The sequence below is a fragment of the Helianthus annuus genome, chromosome 5, assembly GCF_002127325.2.
Source record: "Helianthus annuus cultivar XRQ/B chromosome 5, HanXRQr2.0-SUNRISE, whole genome shotgun sequence".
In the NCBI taxonomy this organism is placed as follows: Eukaryota; Viridiplantae; Streptophyta; class Magnoliopsida; order Asterales; family Asteraceae; genus Helianthus; species Helianthus annuus.
In genome coordinates, this window is record NC_035437.2 from 110,774,672 (window position 1) to 110,793,561 (window position 18,890).

The 18,890-nt window shown below is 38.5% G+C and overlaps 1 protein-coding gene and 1 long non-coding RNA gene across 4 annotated transcripts; both read right to left on the minus strand.

The window, feature by feature from the left end:
• Positions 1-11,657: 11,657 nt before the first annotated feature.
• On the minus strand, positions 11,658-13,000 carry LOC110941113 (F-box protein At1g30790). Of its 2 annotated transcripts, XM_022182736.2 has the most exons (2): positions 12,595-13,000; positions 11,805-12,095 (listed from the first exon to the last, which is right to left on the minus strand). In XM_022182736.2, the coding sequence occupies exons 1-2, from the start codon at positions 12,949-12,951 to the stop codon at positions 11,904-11,906; spliced, it is 549 nt and encodes a 182-aa protein (XP_022038428.1). In that variant the 5' UTR covers positions 12,952-13,000; the 3' UTR covers positions 11,805-11,903. The 2 variants fall into 2 exon arrangements, with proteins under 2 accessions (XP_022038427.1, XP_022038428.1); XM_022182735.1 differs by having other exon boundaries at positions 11,658-13,000.
• A 2,126-nt stretch (positions 13,001-15,126) lies between these two features.
• LOC110941112 lies at positions 15,127-18,750 on the minus strand. 2 transcript variants are annotated; one of them, XR_002593844.2, is made up of 3 exons: positions 18,332-18,750; positions 15,699-16,000; positions 15,127-15,601 (listed from the first exon to the last, which is right to left on the minus strand). It is a non-coding gene; the product is annotated as an uncharacterized LOC110941112 (long non-coding RNA). The 2 variants fall into 2 exon arrangements; XR_002593845.2 differs by having other exon boundaries at positions 15,731-16,000; positions 18,332-18,747.
• Positions 18,751-18,890: the final 140 nt, after the last annotated feature.

The window sequence follows — 18,890 nt, forward strand, 5'->3', positions numbered from 1 at the left end:
AAACTTTCAAACTGTCGGACGGTGTTTGATTGTGACATGGTCATACGTGTGTCATTTGTTTATGCTAACTATATTCCAAGCAGTTGTTCTCATTACGCGTTTAGATTTCTTGCATGTGCAGATTCTAAAGGCAAGGAGAACATAGTCGATGACAAGCTTCGGAATGAAGACACGACGTGAAGGCACTCAAAAGATGAAGATGATCGAGTTGCCGCTGACCATCATCAACACCACAAGGATCTCACTTCATAAAGATCAAGTTTTTCACGAGCATAACTCAAGGGGGAGCTTATGTTAAGGGGGAGTTTGTCAACACACTTCCTACATGATACGGGTAGTTTGTTGATACACTCTCTGCTTTCAAGACGTGAAGACTTTGAAGATCCTCCGACATTGAAGACTTGAAAGGACATCAGAGTTTTGAGAACTCGAAGACCAAAGACCATCGAATTTCGAGACAAGTCTACAACTATAGAAGATAAAGACAAAGCTACAGCCAAGGGGGAGTTTGTTGGTGCACTTGTGTCTGTACTTTGTCTGTATTCGGTCACGATGTAAACGATGTCCTTGTTATTGTTGTAAGTTGACCAAGTCAACCATCCTCCGGTTTGACTTGGACAACCGTTGGTAAAATGTTGTAAGATGTTCTGTGTCGAAGGATAGCTAATCGAAGGATATTGTAGATCCTTTGATGACATCGAAAGATAGGCTACGAAGGATACTGTTAGACTTCGAATGATATGCAATCCTTCGAAGTATTTGTGGATCCTTCGACAGCTTTGTCATCGATAGATGATCTTTCGATCATCTATCGGATCCTTCGGACCAGACATCAGATGCTGGGTATATATACCCATGCAGTGTATGTTAGAAGATAGATGCACACAGACAGATAGAGAGAGTTCTTGAGAGCATTCTGTCCGAAAACACACACACACACACTTGAGAGTTCGCAGAACAGATTTGTGAACATAGTGCTTGTAACCGAAACCTTTCATACGTATTAATACAGTGGTGTTAATCGGTGAATCTTTGTGTGTTTGTGTTTATACTTGTCTCATCCCGGTTTGCTTGCTAGCTTGGATTCCGCACTCGCTAGTGGGTTAGTATAACAAGGTTTAGGTTCGTCATCCTCCGAGAGGGACCTACAAAGGATACACATATACCTCGAAGGATGGCATATCCTTCGAGGTCCATTTGCATCTATCGAATTGTATCTTTCGAGCTCATCGAAGGATCTAAATCATCCTTCGATGTCTCATCCTTCGAGACAGACAAATTACAACCATGTATCAACTGTTTGTCCAAGTCAAACCAGGAGGATGGTTGACTTGGTCAAACTTACAAGACTAACAAGGACATCGTTTTACATCGTGACCGTGTACAGACAAAGTACAGACACAAGTGCATCAACAAACTCCCCCTTGGCTGTAGCTTTGTCTCGATCTTCATCATCTTTGATCTTCATGTCTTCAAGACTCTGATGTCCTTTCAAGTCTTCAATGTCGGAGGATCTTTAAAGTCTTCACGTCTTGAAAGCAGAAAGTGTATCAACAAACTACCCGTATCATGTAGGAAGTGTGTTGACAAACTCCCCCTTAACATAAGCTCCCCCTTGAGTTATGCTCGTGAATGACTTGATCTTCAATGCTTAAGATCCTTGTGGTGTTGATGATGGTCAGCGGCAACTCGATCATCTTTATCATTTGAGTGCCTTCACGTCGCGTCTTCGTTCCGAAGCTTGTCATCGACTATGTTCTCCTTGCCTTTAGGATCTGCACAGGCAAGAACTCTAAACGCGTAATGAGAACAACTGCTTGGAATATAGTTAGCATAAACAAATGACACACGAATGACCATGTCACAATCAAACACCGTCCAACAGTTTGAAAGTTTAACAAATTTATCAATTTTAGTTTCTAACTTTCAAAACTTGCAAATTTCGACCGTTTATGAAGATTTAGTCAATTCGGTTTTCGTTCAGGTTTCAGGTAACGAAGACTCGAGCTCCAACATTGTACGATCGAAAATAAAGTAAAAATAAAATCTTTTTGGCTTTTATAAAGTTTATATTAAAACACACCTAAAATCTTTTTGGTATTTTTAATTTTTCAAATGTAAAGACTGAAAGCAGTAAATAAATATATACAGACATTCTTTTTGCGAGTTTCGAGGGTAAGAGAATCATATCAGTGTACGGTCATGCCAAAATACTCTTGTTGTTCAGTTAGTTAACATTAAGATAAGCATCCTATAACAATTATCGGTATTGTTGTCCACTTAAACTCAACTTATCAGATGTAATCATGGCGAGGGGATACGTTAAGGTATGATTTATACTTACCGACCGGTGTTCATCCACATCACCACATCACGACACATTCCCGTATCAAGGTATGCACGAGGTTTCATCTTACCGGTGAGTATACCGATTATCATCTGTTTGACCGTATATGATGTGAGATTCTCACTTATTTTGATTTGAAAACAAGTCCTATGTGATAGAATCACTTATTGATGGGGAACTTGATTTTCATATGCATGAGGGCACAGGAGCAAGTTCGTGAACAGGTCAGTACTTTCGTACAGCAGAGAGACGAACTTGACTCCCGGATAAATGTGATATATTATCACTTATTTGTTTAGACATGTGATTGTTGATCACTTATTGAGGTCGAATGCAATATGTAATGTACACGTATGTATAGTATCATGGAAGATCTAGACTTGCGTCCCCGTTATTTTTCGGTAAAAGATACAACCATGATACCCAGATGATAAGCAGCATAAAGACCGAATATCTCAGAACCTCGGCAATCTATCAAACGAAATTTCGGTACTAAGACCATATGCCAATGAATGGTTCCCACCTGGTCTTCAGTCGATTAAGATTTATATCACCCTGCACACTTTAAAATGATTGTGAGCCTACCGATACATCTTATATAGAGCTGCTTATCGTTTTTCATTTAAGGTTTAAAGAGGTTTGGATAGACCACTGATGTACTATCATTTTCTCTTTTGCTCGCCAGGAAACTCATTTTTGATTTTCTATTGTTTTTGTGTTTTTGAAATTTTTCGATGTTTTTGGATTTTCAGATTTTTGGATTTACTCCCCCTAAAATCAATAAACTAAGATAAAATTTAAAACACAAAGGTATTTACAAAAATGATTTTCCGAAGTTGGTTTTACTCTTGCTTGACCTTAATGCCGTTTACCAATAATAAAAAGTCAAATCTTGATTTGTCAAATGCTTTGGTAAAAAGGTCGGCATGTTGGTCATCGGTGTGGACCTTAACAACATCGATTAGCCTTTTCTCAAAGCAATCACGTATAAAGTGATATTTGATTTCGATGTGTTTAGTCTTTGAGTGCTGCACAGGATTTCTAGTGATCTGTAATACAGCAGAATTATCAACGTAAATAGGAGTAGTTAGGAATTCAAAACCGTAGTCCCGCAATTGTTGTTGGATCCAAAGAACTTGGGAGCAACAACTTGAGGCAGCAATGTATTCAGCTTCGCATGTTGATGTAGCGACACAAGTCTGCTTCTTGCACTGCCATGTGACTAGGCGATTTCCTAAAAACTGACATCCAGCCGTTGTGGATTTGTCGTCGATTTTGCATCCGCCAAAATCAGAATCACTGAAAGCAACCAATTCAAAGTTATTATCTCTAGGGTACCATAGACCGGTGTCAGGGTAACCCTTCAAATAACGAAAAATCCTTTTTACAGCTGCAAGATGTGAGGCCTTCGGGTTAACTTGATATCTGGCAAGCAGGCACGTTGGGTACATTATGTCTGGCCTTGATGCTGTGAGGTACATAAGAGATCCGATCATTGCGCGGTAGTATGAGGGGCTAACAGCTTCACCCTTCAAGTCTGGAGTAACTCCGTGATTTTGTGGCAGTGGGGTACCAATGGGCGTTGCATCAGACATCTGGAACCGGCTCAAGATGTCACCAACATATTTAGTCTGATGGATGAATATCCCAGACTCAGTTTGTTGCACTTGTAGGCCCAAAAAGAAAGTCATTTCCCCCATAGCACTCATCTCGAATTTATCCTGCATAATGCGCTCGAAATTCCTACACAAGACATCATTAGTAGAACCAAAAATAATATCATCAACATATACCTGGACTAGAAGAAGATCTCCATCTTGTTCTTTGATGAAAAGAGTACAGTCGATAAGACCTCTTCGAAAACCGTTCTCCAGCAGATAGTTTGATAAGGTTGCATACCAAGCTCGCGGTGCTTGATGAAGACCATAGAGAGCTTTGTTGAGCAACCAAACCCGATCGGGATGGATAGGATCTTCAAAACCTGGAGGCTGTTCGACATAAACTTCTTCTTCAACCACACCATGTAAGAATGCACTTTTGACGTCCATCTGGTAAACCTTGAATCCTTTGAATGAGGCATAGGCCAGAAAGATCCGAATAGCTTCCAGACGTGCAACAGGTGCATAGACTTCGTTGTAGTCGATCCCCTCAATCTGACGAAAACCTTGAACGACTAAACGTGCTTTGTTCCGGATAACAACTCCGCGGTCATCCTTTTTGCATTTGAAAACCCAACGGGTACCAATCTTCTTGTATCCAGCAGGTTTCTCTACTAGTTTCCAGACACCAAGCTTCTGGAATTGTTGCAGTTCTTCCTGCATAGCTTCAACCCAAGAGTTATCTTTCATGGCTTCTTTCCATGTTCGTGGCTCTTCCTGTGAAACATAACACGCGAAAGACCAATCATTTTGTTGCCCGGATTCTCGAATAGCCGCATACAAGCCTGCATTGTTGTTGTTTCACAACATGTTTCTTGTTTGAATGCCACTTTGCACATTTCCAATGATGTTTTGTTGAGGATGGGTATTATGAATCCTTGTTTCTGGATTATCTGGAACTGGAATATTTATACCCAGGTTGTTGAGATTGAGATCAACAATTAAATCAATGCCCGGAATTGACGAAGAGGATGATGCAGTTGCTTCAGCTGTTCTATGGGTATCCACTGTAGGAGTACCCTCTGAAGTACCGTGAACTGCTGTTGTTGGAGCTTCTTGATCTGCATCCAGAAATTCATCATCCTCTGAAGATTCGTTCAATTCGGCTGCATCATGAAAATCCTCATTGTCGAGAGTATTATTGTTCACCGAAGATGGTTCTTGATTGACAAGAATTGGACGAACCACCGGTGAAACTGTTGCATTGTCACTCTCGAAAAACATCCTTGCCGCAGCACTTTCTTCAACGGCTTCAACATTGATCGAATTGAAAAAGTCATCGTACTCAAACATCCAAGGCTGACCAGGACATTTGACTGGCAAAGTGTGCCTTTGTACTCTGACCTCAGACCATTCCTCGACCCTTTTAGTCTCTAGATTCCAGACTCGTAAGTTAGGGGTGGCATACCCAAGAAAGTATCCATCAATTGCTTTTGCCCCAAACTTTCCATTAGGATCGATGATTGTACATGGAGCTCCAAACGGTTCAAGATAAGACAAATCTGGTTTCCGTTTTTGAAGAAGCTCAAAGCAGGTCTTGTTGTGCCTTTTGACTGTAAGGACTCGGTTCAATGTGTAACATGCAGAGGCCACAGCTTCAGTCCAGAATGGAATGGGCAACTGCGACTCTACCAACATTGTCCTAGCAGTCTCGATCAATGTGCGGTTCTTACGTCAGCGACGCCATTCTGTTGAGGAGTATAAGCTGCACTAAACTCATGAAGAATACCCTTTGAAGTGCAAAACTCCGCCATGGCATGATTTTTAAATTCAGTACCATTGTCGCTACGTATCCGCCTAACCTTTAACTTATACAAATTCTCAATCTGAATGATCAAGTTTTTGATAATACCAAAGGTTTCACTCTTGTGTGCCATGAACGCCACCCAAGAAAATCTTGAATAATCATCAGTTATCACGAGGCAGTATTGATCACCCCGAATACTCTTGTGCTTGACAGGACCGAACAAATCCATGTGCAAACGTTCAAGAGGAACTGCCACCGTGTTGATCTTCTTTGTAGGGTGCTTCTTCTTCGTTTGTTTTCCTTTCTGGCACGAAACACAGACGTCTTGAAGATGGAAATTTTTTAGAGGAACACCATTCACCAATTCATTTGAAACCAAATGATTCATTTTGCGTAAGTGAATGTGACCCATTCGTCTGTGCCAAGAGATAGAATCTTTTTCTGTGGCTTTGGAAACGAAACAAGTTGCTTGTGCAGACGTAGTAATAGCTTGGCTCATATCAAGGACGTACAAATCATTTATCCTTGGAGCTGACAAGAGAATCCATTCTTTTGGAATTTTGAAGCCGGGTTTCAGTACATAACATCCATTAGCATCAAAGTGTACTGAGAATTGCTTGTCACAAATTTGAGAAACACTAAGAAGATTGTGATCAAGTTGTTGCACAAAGTTGATCTTGTCAAAGCTGACAATCCCGTTGGATATCATTCCTTCACCCGTAATATAACCACCTTTATCTCCAGCAAAAGCAACATAACCTCCTCTAATAGATTTGACGTCGTAGAGAAGCTTCATGTCGCCTGTCATGTGCCTGGATGCCCCACTATCAACAATCCAATGACTACTGATAGTTCCTCCTGGAACACCCTGCACATGAACTCAAATTATTAGTTGGAGATGGGGACCCAAGCCATTGTGGTCTTGGGTCTTCCATTTTCATCAATAACAATAACTTCTTGTCTTTGATGATTGGTGAATTGTGATGGTCCCCCTGATTCAGTAACCGTTTTTGGTTTCCAGGTCTGTTTTGTTTTACCAGTGTTATCTTTTAAAATTTTAACTTCATGGTTGTCTGAAGTTTTTGAATTGTCTGGTTTTACAGAAACAGCTGTTTTGTTAACCACATCGGTTTTAATTGCCTTTTCAATTTTCTTGACCTGTTGGCGTTTCTGTTTCTTTTCCCTTTCTTTTACAAGGCGGGGATCTTGTTTTGCAGAAACAGATCGCTTACGGTCAGTTTGGTCACGGGGAACATCAACCTTTTCTTTTTGTTTATGAAGATATGGACAATTTCGAATTATATGTCCAATTGTTCCACACTCAAAACATGATCTTCGTTCAACAAACCCCGAAGTATCATGTGATTGTTTAGCCGATGATGTTGAACTTTGTGAACCCGAGGTACTAGACTTTGAACTGGTTTGTTCATTTCTTTTCAGAACAGTAGCTTTCTTGACAAAATCTAAGTTAGATTTATTTTCAAACGTTTCAATTTTGTCCGTTCCCGTCGATTTCACAAAGTTTACATTCTTGTTTTTCTTCCGATTCGGCTTCTTTTGAGTTTGAGCCGGTGATTTTGCTTTTGGCTTGGTGTGATTTTGCTGTTTCTGCACTGTTGGTAATTTCTTGTTGCCAAATTGTTTTCGAATTTCGTCCTTTGGAATAGGAGGACACTGTGTAACTGTAACACGTGGTCTTGTCTTTCCTAAGAACTTACTTGTCGAATTTTCAAAGACTTTACTTATTAAAGATTGATTAACATTCTTAATAGGAAAATCTTTGTCAGAGTAGATTTTATCATCACCAACAAGAGTGTACAGCAAGTTCACACTCTCTGACTCTGTTGCAGACAAGGACTCAATTGCAACAGTCTTAGCGGGTTTTGCAGGAGGATCACATAGAATGTGATTCTCGAGAGGTATGTCCTCATTTTTGACTACCGCATCAAACTTTGCTGGGACAGCATCATCAGATTCATCATCAGAAAAATCAGCATCCTCAATGACAACTGGAGGATCCTGATTCAGTTCAGCAAAAGACACACCTGTATCTGCTGACACATCTGAATCTGAGGATACTTCTTTCTGGTATCCGAGTCCTGCTGCAAACTCTTTCACATCTAGAGGCACAGATGGTTCAAAGAACACTCTGTCCTCCTCATCCGGCATGGCATCATAATTATGTCTCACTGGTGGTGGACAATTCTTATAGCCTATGCACGTGACGTCCCTTTTCTCCTTTTGGACATCAATGATGTGATCCAACACATAGCTAGAACTCAAATAACTATCTAACTTGAGTTGGATTGCCTCACTTTCCGTTTTTACACAAGCCATCTCTTTTTGCATTGTCTCAAGACGAGATATATACAAATTAATGTCAGTTTGTTTTCTGGAAACCATTTTAGTTAACTCAGTTTTATCTTTCTTTAACTTTTCGATTACCGATTTAAACTCCTTTTCATGATTTTCATAAAACATATTGGCTTCTGTGCATTTGGAAAGGTCCACAGTCAATTTCTGATTGTGAATAAAAGTCACATCATACTTTTCTTGCAAAGCTTCATGCTTACTTTGCAAGTCGCACAAATTCTCATTCACTGTAGTATGCAACGAAGAAATTACCAACTAGAATATGCAACGAAGAAATATTTTTGTTTATTGTCATATTCTCGCATTTGGTAACGAATGAATGAACCTAGAATGTCAATACCGGTCCTAACGAGTTCACAAAGTCTTTGGAGGGATACAAGTCGGATCCTACGGGGTACTAGGGGACGTTCTTATTCAACTAGAATATGCAAAGAAGAAAGTCGTTTTCGTGATTTTTCGGAACCGAGAACATTCAATGAAGATTGATGACAGTTCCGCTCAGTGGAGGGAATTGGTGAACATTTGAAGATAAATTCTACTCAGTGGAGAGAATTTGTTATGTGAAATTGACGACAGTTTTCTTTGAAGTGGAAAGAATCTGTTAAGGTTTAGAGGTTTTACCAAAGAAATGGGGGGATAAAAATTTTCATATGTTGAATTTCTTCGGTAAATTTCTAAACGCAATCACAGGTGGTAGAGTTTGTGATTTTCTGGTGATACAAACGGTTCTGCGTGGAATGTTTTGCACAGACACATATTTGAGGATTTTAATTAATTCTCCAGCCAGCGTGAAGAGTTTTGCATGGAAACATATAGGTATCTAAAGTCGACAGTAGTTTCAAAGCGCTGTTTACTGAAGACCTGGGGGAATCTTTATGAAAGTTGATAGTTCAAGGCTGAAGACCTGCAGGATTCGGTTTTGGGTTTGATGTTTCTTTGGGATTTTACAGGGATCTGGGGGTAACTCAATTCGTTGAGTTTGCAAACGATGTACTTGGTCAAGCTGACTTCCTGAGTACTGATGCTGAAGATCCGTAGTGCATTACGTGGTCAACTTCACAAAGGCGAGACAATGAGATCTGGATGTAGTTCAACTAAGCGTGCCGTTTGGTTGAGCTTGCAAGGGATACACTTGGTCTAGCTGACTTTCCTGAGTGTTGATGCTGAAGATTAAAGTGCATTACTTGGTCGATTCCACAAAGACGGTTTACAGAAGACAGTTCACCAGAAATCTCTATCAATGTAGTATGCTTGAAGATCAAGACTTGATGCAGTTTTTAAAGAATGGAACCCTTATCAAATGCCGGTTGGAGTATTGGAAGATCAGCGGAAGATCGGTCAACTGAGCCTTTTGAGGAAATTGCACAACACCCAACATGGATACGCGTACTTTGAGGGGGAAATATTATACAAGGAGCATCAAGATACTACTTACCTGGATCATCAGTCAAGGGGGAATTTGTTAACACAGAGAAGATGAATACTTGACTGAAGATCGATTGCAGTTGCATTTTCAGCATTCGACAGCAACGGACAAGGGGGAATTTGTTGATGCAGATTTTGTGTCCGATGCTTGTCGAATAGATTAGTTATTATTTTACGCTGAATTTGTAATAGTTAGTGAAACGGTCTATCGAACGTGTATAGACCCGCTCGTTTGAAGTGGTCAAACGAGAGGGTTATTCGGTTGACCGTGTGTGTTTGCAAGACAATGGGTGTGACTATAAATAGAAAACCCTTGTCATTTGCAACACATGAGAGTCAGAGGAGGTTTGAGACCTCACCGGGAGAGATCACCACTTGGTCTCTCACCGGATGTATACTCCTTTGGTATTAGTTCGGTTATCATATAATCGGGCCGATTTGTAATGTTTTACTACCGGATTAAAACAAAGTTGTTTGTTTATCATCTCTAATCTCTCCCGTCTTGAACATAATCATGATAATCACGGTTTCGGTCCCGAAACACGGTCCTACAGTGGATATTACTAAGCCTAACACAAACAATTTTTCTCTAACAATATTAGTTATTATACAAATAAGATGGTATAATCATGTTAAGGATGTAGCCACTGATGAGGTTAACTACAAGAAAAAAACCCCTATAAACACGACACTTATAGAGAGGACATTGGTCATCTCTATAGACAACCTATAGAGACGACATGTTGTAACCTGAAAAAGGGCCCACAATGGCTGCACTATTGTAAGTGTTTGGTTTGGTTTGCATTGAGCTATTACACGAGTAAACAAATGACTCGTTTAGAAATAGTTCACCAACAAGTGCACCCATTGCAACATTAGGGTCAGGTTGGTCTGACTCAAGCCATTGCCAACCCTTGCACCGGGTGGTTACGTCAACGACTATGAAGACTCTTGTGTTGCACAAATTGTGAATACTTTCCACCATATCCAACCAAATAACTCATTTTCATTGGGTTGTTTCCCAACAAATAGTTGGCTTAATGCAACATTAAAAACACATCTCTACCGGATAAATACGACAAGTCAGCCAATCCAACCTGAACCATTTGTACTCGTGGTTATAATATAATACCCATTTGACCCGCTATATAATTTGTTACCCTAACTATTCGACGTGGCAATTTTTACTCATTTACTGGTCAATGAATCGATTTGGTTTATCATTGTTTCGTAACTGGTCAAATGGGTCAAAAAAAAAAAATAGGTTTACTAAAAGGAAACATGTCAAATAGATTGATTTTGGACAGACCAACAATGAACTTTAAACTTTTTCCCAGTTTTAGTAACCGACTTTAAATTATGCGCAAATAGAAACTTATTTACACAGTTACAGTTTATTACCATGAATGCAACCGATCTTAAACAGGTTGTGAATGGGTTTGATCGGGTTTTAAATGGGTAGGGTTTGTAAACAGGTTGTGTGTTGGTCCAGGCCCCTCTTAATCAATCACTCAAACTCATGTACAGAAGCTTTAGAATGAGAACTTTGGATTTTGATTTGTGACCACACTTCATTCATGAAAGAGACTAGGCTATATATAGCCTACATGACACCACATTCAACGTACAAAAGACCTTTTCTTTCAACTAACCCCACTTTCTCCTAACTTGAAGCTACACTCCAACTTCGGCCTCCACTGAATTCTCGGTCAACACCTAGTACTTTTTCTACCATTTGTTTAATCACTAATTTAATTAAACTACTAACTTATAAAACTAAGTAATAGTAACCAAATGTCAAGATTAAAACCCAACAATTGTGAACGGGTTTGATCGAGTTTTAAATGGGTAGGTTTTGTAAACAGGTTTTAGTAACGGGCTAGTGGGTTGTAAATGGGTAGGTTTTGTAAACAGGTTGTGAACGGGTTTGATCGAGTTTTAAACAGGCATTTGAGCTCACGCCTCGGGTTTTCAAACATGGTACACGGCGTGAGCCAAGTGAACACAAACTTACTATTATTTTCGAGAGATATGTATTACACCTAGTGACGATAGAGAGGCATACTTGTGTTGATCTTGTAAAGTATTTTGTAAACAGCAAAATGTGTTTAGGGATACAAGATTCAAAATACTATTTAACATAATTGCAGTGTCAATAGAAACTTTATAAGAACGTGCATTAACAAAATGTAAACCTGAATTGCAGCATGCTAGTTCTGTAAGGGAATGAGGCTTTCAACATAACAATTGATTCGCTCCACAGTCAACGAATTTGGGCATAGAAATCGATGACCAAGAGTGAGTTGAACTGAGTTAAAACATTTAGTCTTCATGTTATAGATGGTCACATTCATCAAATTCTCATACAACAACTTTGGGGTAAAGATAATCTCGTCCATATTAATAGAATCACACGGATAATGGCCATGAGACTTGCAGAGGGGGACCGTAATGGTTTCTCTGACCCAAACTTGATTTTCATAGGCTTGCAGCATCCAAATGTCCACTTCGTATAATCCCTCCATGAAATCAATACTAGCGACGCCTAATAAGCCATTGATTTTTATAAACCGTGCGTGAGGTATCATGACATACATAGTTTGGACCATTGCATCATGAGGAACGTTAACAATTGAAAACTCCTCTTTTCTCAAATCGAATGCCAAAATTTGGAGTGGACATTGAAGCATCATATGTATTGTGCTATTGACACAAACACTAGCTCCGGTGGCAGAGCACCAACGAATGTCACTCATACCAGGAGGAAGATCCACATTGATCTTTCTCCATGAGTAAGTTGCCATGGAAAAAATCATTACCTCTATTGTAGTAGGTTTAATTTTAGTTAATCCAAAATCAATGAACAAAACCTTGTGGTCATTACTTGATTCATCAAACCCAAACAAGTAAAACATATCATTCTTTTCATAACCGTAATTCCGGAAAGAAACCCGATGAGGGAGTTTGAAAAACTTATGAGTGCTGGGGTTAAAAACGTATGCGTAAATTTCACTAAAAGCAATATATCGGGTAGTAAAACATACCAGCCCGTTCAAATGTTCGGATAGGCTGACGAGATGAGGAGTGGTGAGTTTGATGAGATTAACCACTGATCCGCCGTCACGAGCGCCGGAGAAGAAGTAACGTGTGTTGGTGGATGCATCGAAAGCGGAGAAGAATAAGGCGGTAGTACGGTGGCCAGCGGCGGAGTAGAGTTTGGTGAATGATGAGTTGGAGATGAGGGAGAGCCATGGTTTACAGACGGATTTGAATCGAAGGATGGATTTGACGGGGAGTATAGAGAGGATCTCTTCGATTATTTCTTCAGGGATTGAGTGTTTGGCTTTCTGCGCCCACCGATGATCATCGGAATGTACGTCTTCTGCTTCTAGGGTTACCATCTTTTGTCCGAAAGAGAGAGAAAGACTTTGGGAGGGAAGGTAGGGTTGTTCAAATGCCACTAGAGATTTTTATAAAATAATGCTAGAATATTGTTTAAAATTAAATTAAGAGTTAAATTTCATTTTAGTCCTTTTGTTTTGGTCACTTTTGTCAGTTTAGTTCAAAGATTTTTATTTATAGTTTGTGGGTTCAAAAAGTTTTCAACGTTGCCATTTTAGTCCAACTGACTAACTCCATCTGTTTTTTAACGTTAACTCGAAGGGCATTTTTGTCTTTTTAGCTATTTCAAGATAATAACTACCGCCATATTTCCAAGAAATTCCTGCGGCGACTCCCATTAATTCACCTATTGTTTGCTTTCATTTTCAATCAGACCACACAAATCAGAACTCAATTTGGGGTGGGCGGACAGGATTGATGCTTGAATCAAATCCGAACCAAAATTTATTAAGTTAGGGCTTTTGAGGTTTTGAACCTGAATATGCTTTTGAACCCAAAACAACATTTTTTTTAACATAACCCACCCACTCCAAGAGTTCTTGAGTAAAATTTGGCATTGCACCAATGGGTCAATTTGCCATCCATCGTACTCTAGTTTACATAGCCACCATATATCGGAACACCACAATCTTGTAAATTAACACACATTATTCTATAGTAGGGTTTCGAGGTTATGTGGGACAGAATGGGTGGAGGTTGGGCAGGGCTGGTTAAATCTGGTTCGAAGTCGCTCGAGGACGAAAAAGCAAAGCGACAATGGTGGGTTTGTTTTCGAGGTGGTGGTGGTGTGTGGCGGAGTGATGGGGTGTTGGTGTGTGTGGCAGAGGTGGGGGTCGATGGAGGTGGCGATGATGGCGGATGAGAAGAGAAAGAGAGATGAAGAGAGAGAGATGGGAGAGATAGATCGAGTTAGGGTTGTGTGATGTGTATGTATTTTTTAAATGCCATTTTAGTCATGTGAAAGGATTAACTTAATGAAAATGCAAAACGACAAAAAAACACCTCTGAGTAATTGAAGAGCATGGATGAGGTTAAATCAGTTGGATCAAAATGGCAACGTTGAAAACTTTTTGAACCCATAGGCTATAAATGAAACCTTTGAACTAAACTGGCAAAACTGTCTAAACCACAAGAACTAAAATGGCATTTAACTCTTAAATTAACATTCATAAATTAAAAATAAAAACATACACCAACTAAAACTAAAAATATACATAAACCAATTCATAAAATAAATATAAAAAAAAATATATTAACTAAAATTAAAAAAAAAAAAATACATAACCTAACATAGAGAATAACAATACACAGCTTGATTGCTTCCGACAACAATCATCATTGACCAACCTAAATTTGTATCATACTCGTCATCTTATGGATCAAAGAGGGGATGGACCCATTTTTTATGATACCAACAGTCTATTCAGTCTAGTCTTGCTTCATTATGATATCATACTCCCCCCTTTTCACTCGCTTCCTCTCGTCTTTGAGTCGAGTAGCTTCTTTCCAGGAAAGCTTACCAATCCTTACACTCCTTTCCTATTTATATTGTTAGAAAGTGAGAGCTAAACGTCAAAAACGTATATATCAGTTAATTCAATATCTAGTATCTCATCTTCATAGACTTGATCATATGTGTTGCCCGGTTCAACTACTAGCTAGCATATTGTCCGATTGGACCATTGAAGCGTTGTCTGGTTAGACCCCCGAAACGCTGTTCGCACTACAAGAAAATGAAGCTAATGCAACTCTAGTAAAGTGTTACATTAGGCCTTGTAAAGGTTACATTAGGCCTAATGCAACCTTTTAACAAAAGCTGCGTTAGGCGAAGTTGCATTAGACCTAATGCAACTTTTTTGTTAGATAATGCAACTTTTTTTGAAAAGGTTGCATTTAGTATTCAAATGCAACCTTTTTATAATGCAACCTTTTTTACAAGCTAGAGCAACTTTTTTACTTTTAAATGCAACCTTTGATGCGCGAAATGCAACCTTTGCTACACTAAAAGCAACTTTTGTTTCACTCAAATGCAACCTTTTTTTACATCAAATGCAACGCTTTTAAAGATTTTGGTTATAACAAATGCAACCGTTTTTTACAATCAAATACAACTCCATAGCATCATTGTTTAAAGTACTAAAATTTATATTATTATCTCAATTACACCAATACAATAGTAAGAAAAATGCAAAAGATACCCTTATATATTAACATATGTCCAAACTCAATATTACAATGTAATCAAAATAAAAATAAACGGGTCAATTACAATGGAAAAGGCAATATAAGGAATAGGTTGCTGGGTTTGATAATAAAACCTTCCAAACAGCCTTGTGATGCTACTGATTTGTGGGTTTTTTTCTATACTTGGAGCAGTATGAGATATTATTATATATGCCTGATGTTATTTTACATGAACAATTTGGCAGTTTGGTTGCCGGTTGTATTGTCCATTGAACTTTATGTCCTTCCATAAGTCCTCGGGCAGCTTGTGAACAAGAGATTCTTCATTGACTTCCTGTTTTCTTTTGTTCATAGAGTGTCACACCTTCCTTCAGATCTTCAGGAAGCATCTTGTGGGACATCCATACCTCTGCATCCCTCCTTTTTACCCTCATTTCTACTCTTAATGTCATTGAGTGAAGATATCTATGTTGCACCAACCAAAACAATCAAAATAAAATATGTGCATAAATAGTTCAATAACATAATGAGTATGCAAGATATACAAACATTTCCCACTTACATGTTGCCTAGAAGAAGAAACTAGAATAATACCTGTTCAAAAATCCCATAAGTAGGTACTTGTCTTGAGGTTTTGACCAAGCGAGCTAACTGATTGAAAAATAATAAAATGCTTACTACCAGAGTTATTTAAGATGGTTGAAGAGGTTTGCAACTTGTGTTAAAAAATGCATAATCCCCCATAATACGGTTTTCACCACAGTATGGAGACGTTATATCACAATTCATGTTATCCTTGCATGTAGCAAGCCAGCAGTCATCAGCCATATCTACAGAGAACAAGCACCAGAAGAATCCAATCACCTGAAACATCCAAACACTCTTGAAAAGGGAGAAATAGATCCAGCAGAACTCAATGATTAGTCACATGAATCACAGGTAGGGGTGCAAACGAGTAGAGCTTAAGCTAGCTCAAGCCCGAGCCCAAGCTTTGCTTATCGAGTTTTAGCCAACTTGTGACTGCTAAAAGAAGTGGAATATAGAAGATACCATGTCTAGCTTGACCAATTGAAATGCTAAAATAAAAAAGGAAATGGGTCAAAAGTGCCCAAAGTGTACTTTTAGTGCATAAAACCTCCAAAATCAGTTTATTCATATAGGTGAAGTATAATTGAAATAATATAACTTTTATAATCATATCTGACAGCTTAATAGGTTACTAAAAACTTTAAAATTATTTTTGAACAACAGTGTTGCGGCCAACCTGACTTTTACAAATAGACATGTTAATAAGACTAAATCTAACTTGGAAAGAAGAATGTTTTGAAAAAAATCACACTATTTGTTAATAAATGCCTGCCCAGGTGGTAGAATAGCATCAAAGCGATCCACTCCAAACATGCCTAAGTTGGAGAGAGTGAAAGTCCCTGCATCCAGAACCACATAATTCAATACCATTTTGTCCACAAGTTTTTGTAATGAAACAAGATCCAAATTACTAATTTAACTTAGTTGTTACCTGAGTTGTATTCAAGGGGCTGTAGTTGCTGAGATCGCGCTTTCTCCACAAGCTCCTTCCATCAGAGCGCATTACGTAATTTAAAACCAAGCTTGTGAGCTTAAACAAGCCTAATGTTTATATATTTTTTTATTTATATATAAAATATGTATTTAAACAATAATAATTGTTTATTATAAAATTATGAAAAAAATTTAACTAAATTATATATTAAATAATAATTATAACAACTAATTTATAAATAATAAATAAGCCGAGCCCTAGCCGAACTCGAGCTTGAAAAACTACCTACGACCCAAGCTCAAGCTTCAAGGTTCCATAAGTTAAATGAGCTCGAGCTCAAGCCTAGTCAACCACAGACTCAACTCGGGCCAGCTTGTTTGCACCCCGCTTGTTTGCACCCCTAATCAGAGCATAAACAAAAACAACATAGAAAGATTTTATCTTTTACAATCATCAGTTTAACCCCTTATAAATCAATTCCATAGTCGCCAGACCAATCACCGATCACACACGTTATATTTAATCTAATAATACGGTACAAGAACAAGAAAATATAATATGTACCAAGAAACACAAACAGGACAAAAACTGGGGCAAGTTTATCATGTTACTCAATCAGATAGAACATATGAATATTTGGAGACAAACTTAGAATTGGAATGAAGCAATATATTTCCATACAGTTGCAAATCAATATGATTACTTCAGATGTAAATCAAAACAAGGAACTTGACCACTTAACATACAAAGATTAAAATAATGGTTGTCATTCAAAAATCCAAGATTTATCAACATTATATTTTCTTTGAGAAAATAAAAAAGCACATAGCATGTCGATGAAGAGTTGATGTCATGAAAAAACATAATGGTTTTGACTTTAACCTTTAATTTAATGGGCAATTCATATAATTAAACCATAATATAGATAATCCGAATACAAAAGTCTTTAAGACTGCGGGGAGTGGAGGGGCTTGGGTTGGGGGCATTGCTCGACACGTGACGAGGGTGGGATCCACAAGCTTATGGTAAAAAATGATGGGTGTGGTGTGGCATGGCTTGGCGTGGCGTGGCCAGCCATGTGAATTTTTTTTTAATTAAAGTAGCCAACCAAAACCAGCCTTATTGAACCAGCCAACCAAAGCCAGCCAAGTCACCCCGCCCCACCCCACCCCACCCCACCCCACCCCACGCCAAAGGGGCACCGCCCCAACCAACGCCAACCCAGAATGGCGCAGCTGGCGTTGAAGGGGTTTCCCCGCCCCAACCAACGCCCCACTCCCTGCAGTCTAAGGAAAGTTTTTAAAAAGAAGCCACTATGCTAACTAATGAAAAGAATACTAGACAGATTATTAATTTTAATAGTAACCCCACAATACACTCATCATCTTATGTTTCTTTTACATCTGCAGAAAATACATTCTATGTATAAAATTATGACAATAACAAATATACAAAAATTGTTGGACTCGAATGAAAGGGTAGGTGAATCATACAACTTTCACAATACAATATAATCACTTAAGTTATAAAAGGTAGCAAAATTACAACAACAAACAACATAAAATTGGGAACAAACATGGCATTCAAATTAGCAATAAGAATATCAACGCGACTAAAAATTAAGGGGGTTTATGATGATCCTAGTAAATGTGCAGAAACGAGAAAAGTCTTACAAAATTTGGACCAGGCTGGCAAATCGTATAGGGGCAAGGGCACTGGGACGTCGGATTGCAGCAGCATACGGTGGTTAACAGTCAGCGATGGTGGTGAAGTGGACAAAGGAAGATAGAGAGAGAACGCCGCTGGTGGTGGCCCCCATTGGTGCGATAGTTATGTGCTCCATTAACCTTGGTGGAGATCTGCATAGAGGGAAAATGGATTAGCAATTCTAGAGAGGGAAATTGATTTAGGGTATAGGAGGGAAATTTTGGGAGAGAGGGAAGTTGGAGATTTGTAATTTGGTAGTGACCGGGTAATAGAACAAAAAAACTTGAATTTGGGGGTATTCTTTTTTAAGGTCGTGAGGATAATAAAATTTATATTTCGTTTTTTATATACTAAACATTATAGGTAATAAAATCAATTTGGGGGAAAGCTAAAGTTAACGTTATTATTATTATAATCATTATATATACTTATATATATTATATATTATAATGTATATCGTATGAATTAATATTATATATTAAAATGTATATCGTATGAAATAATGTGTTTTTAAGCTTTAAATTC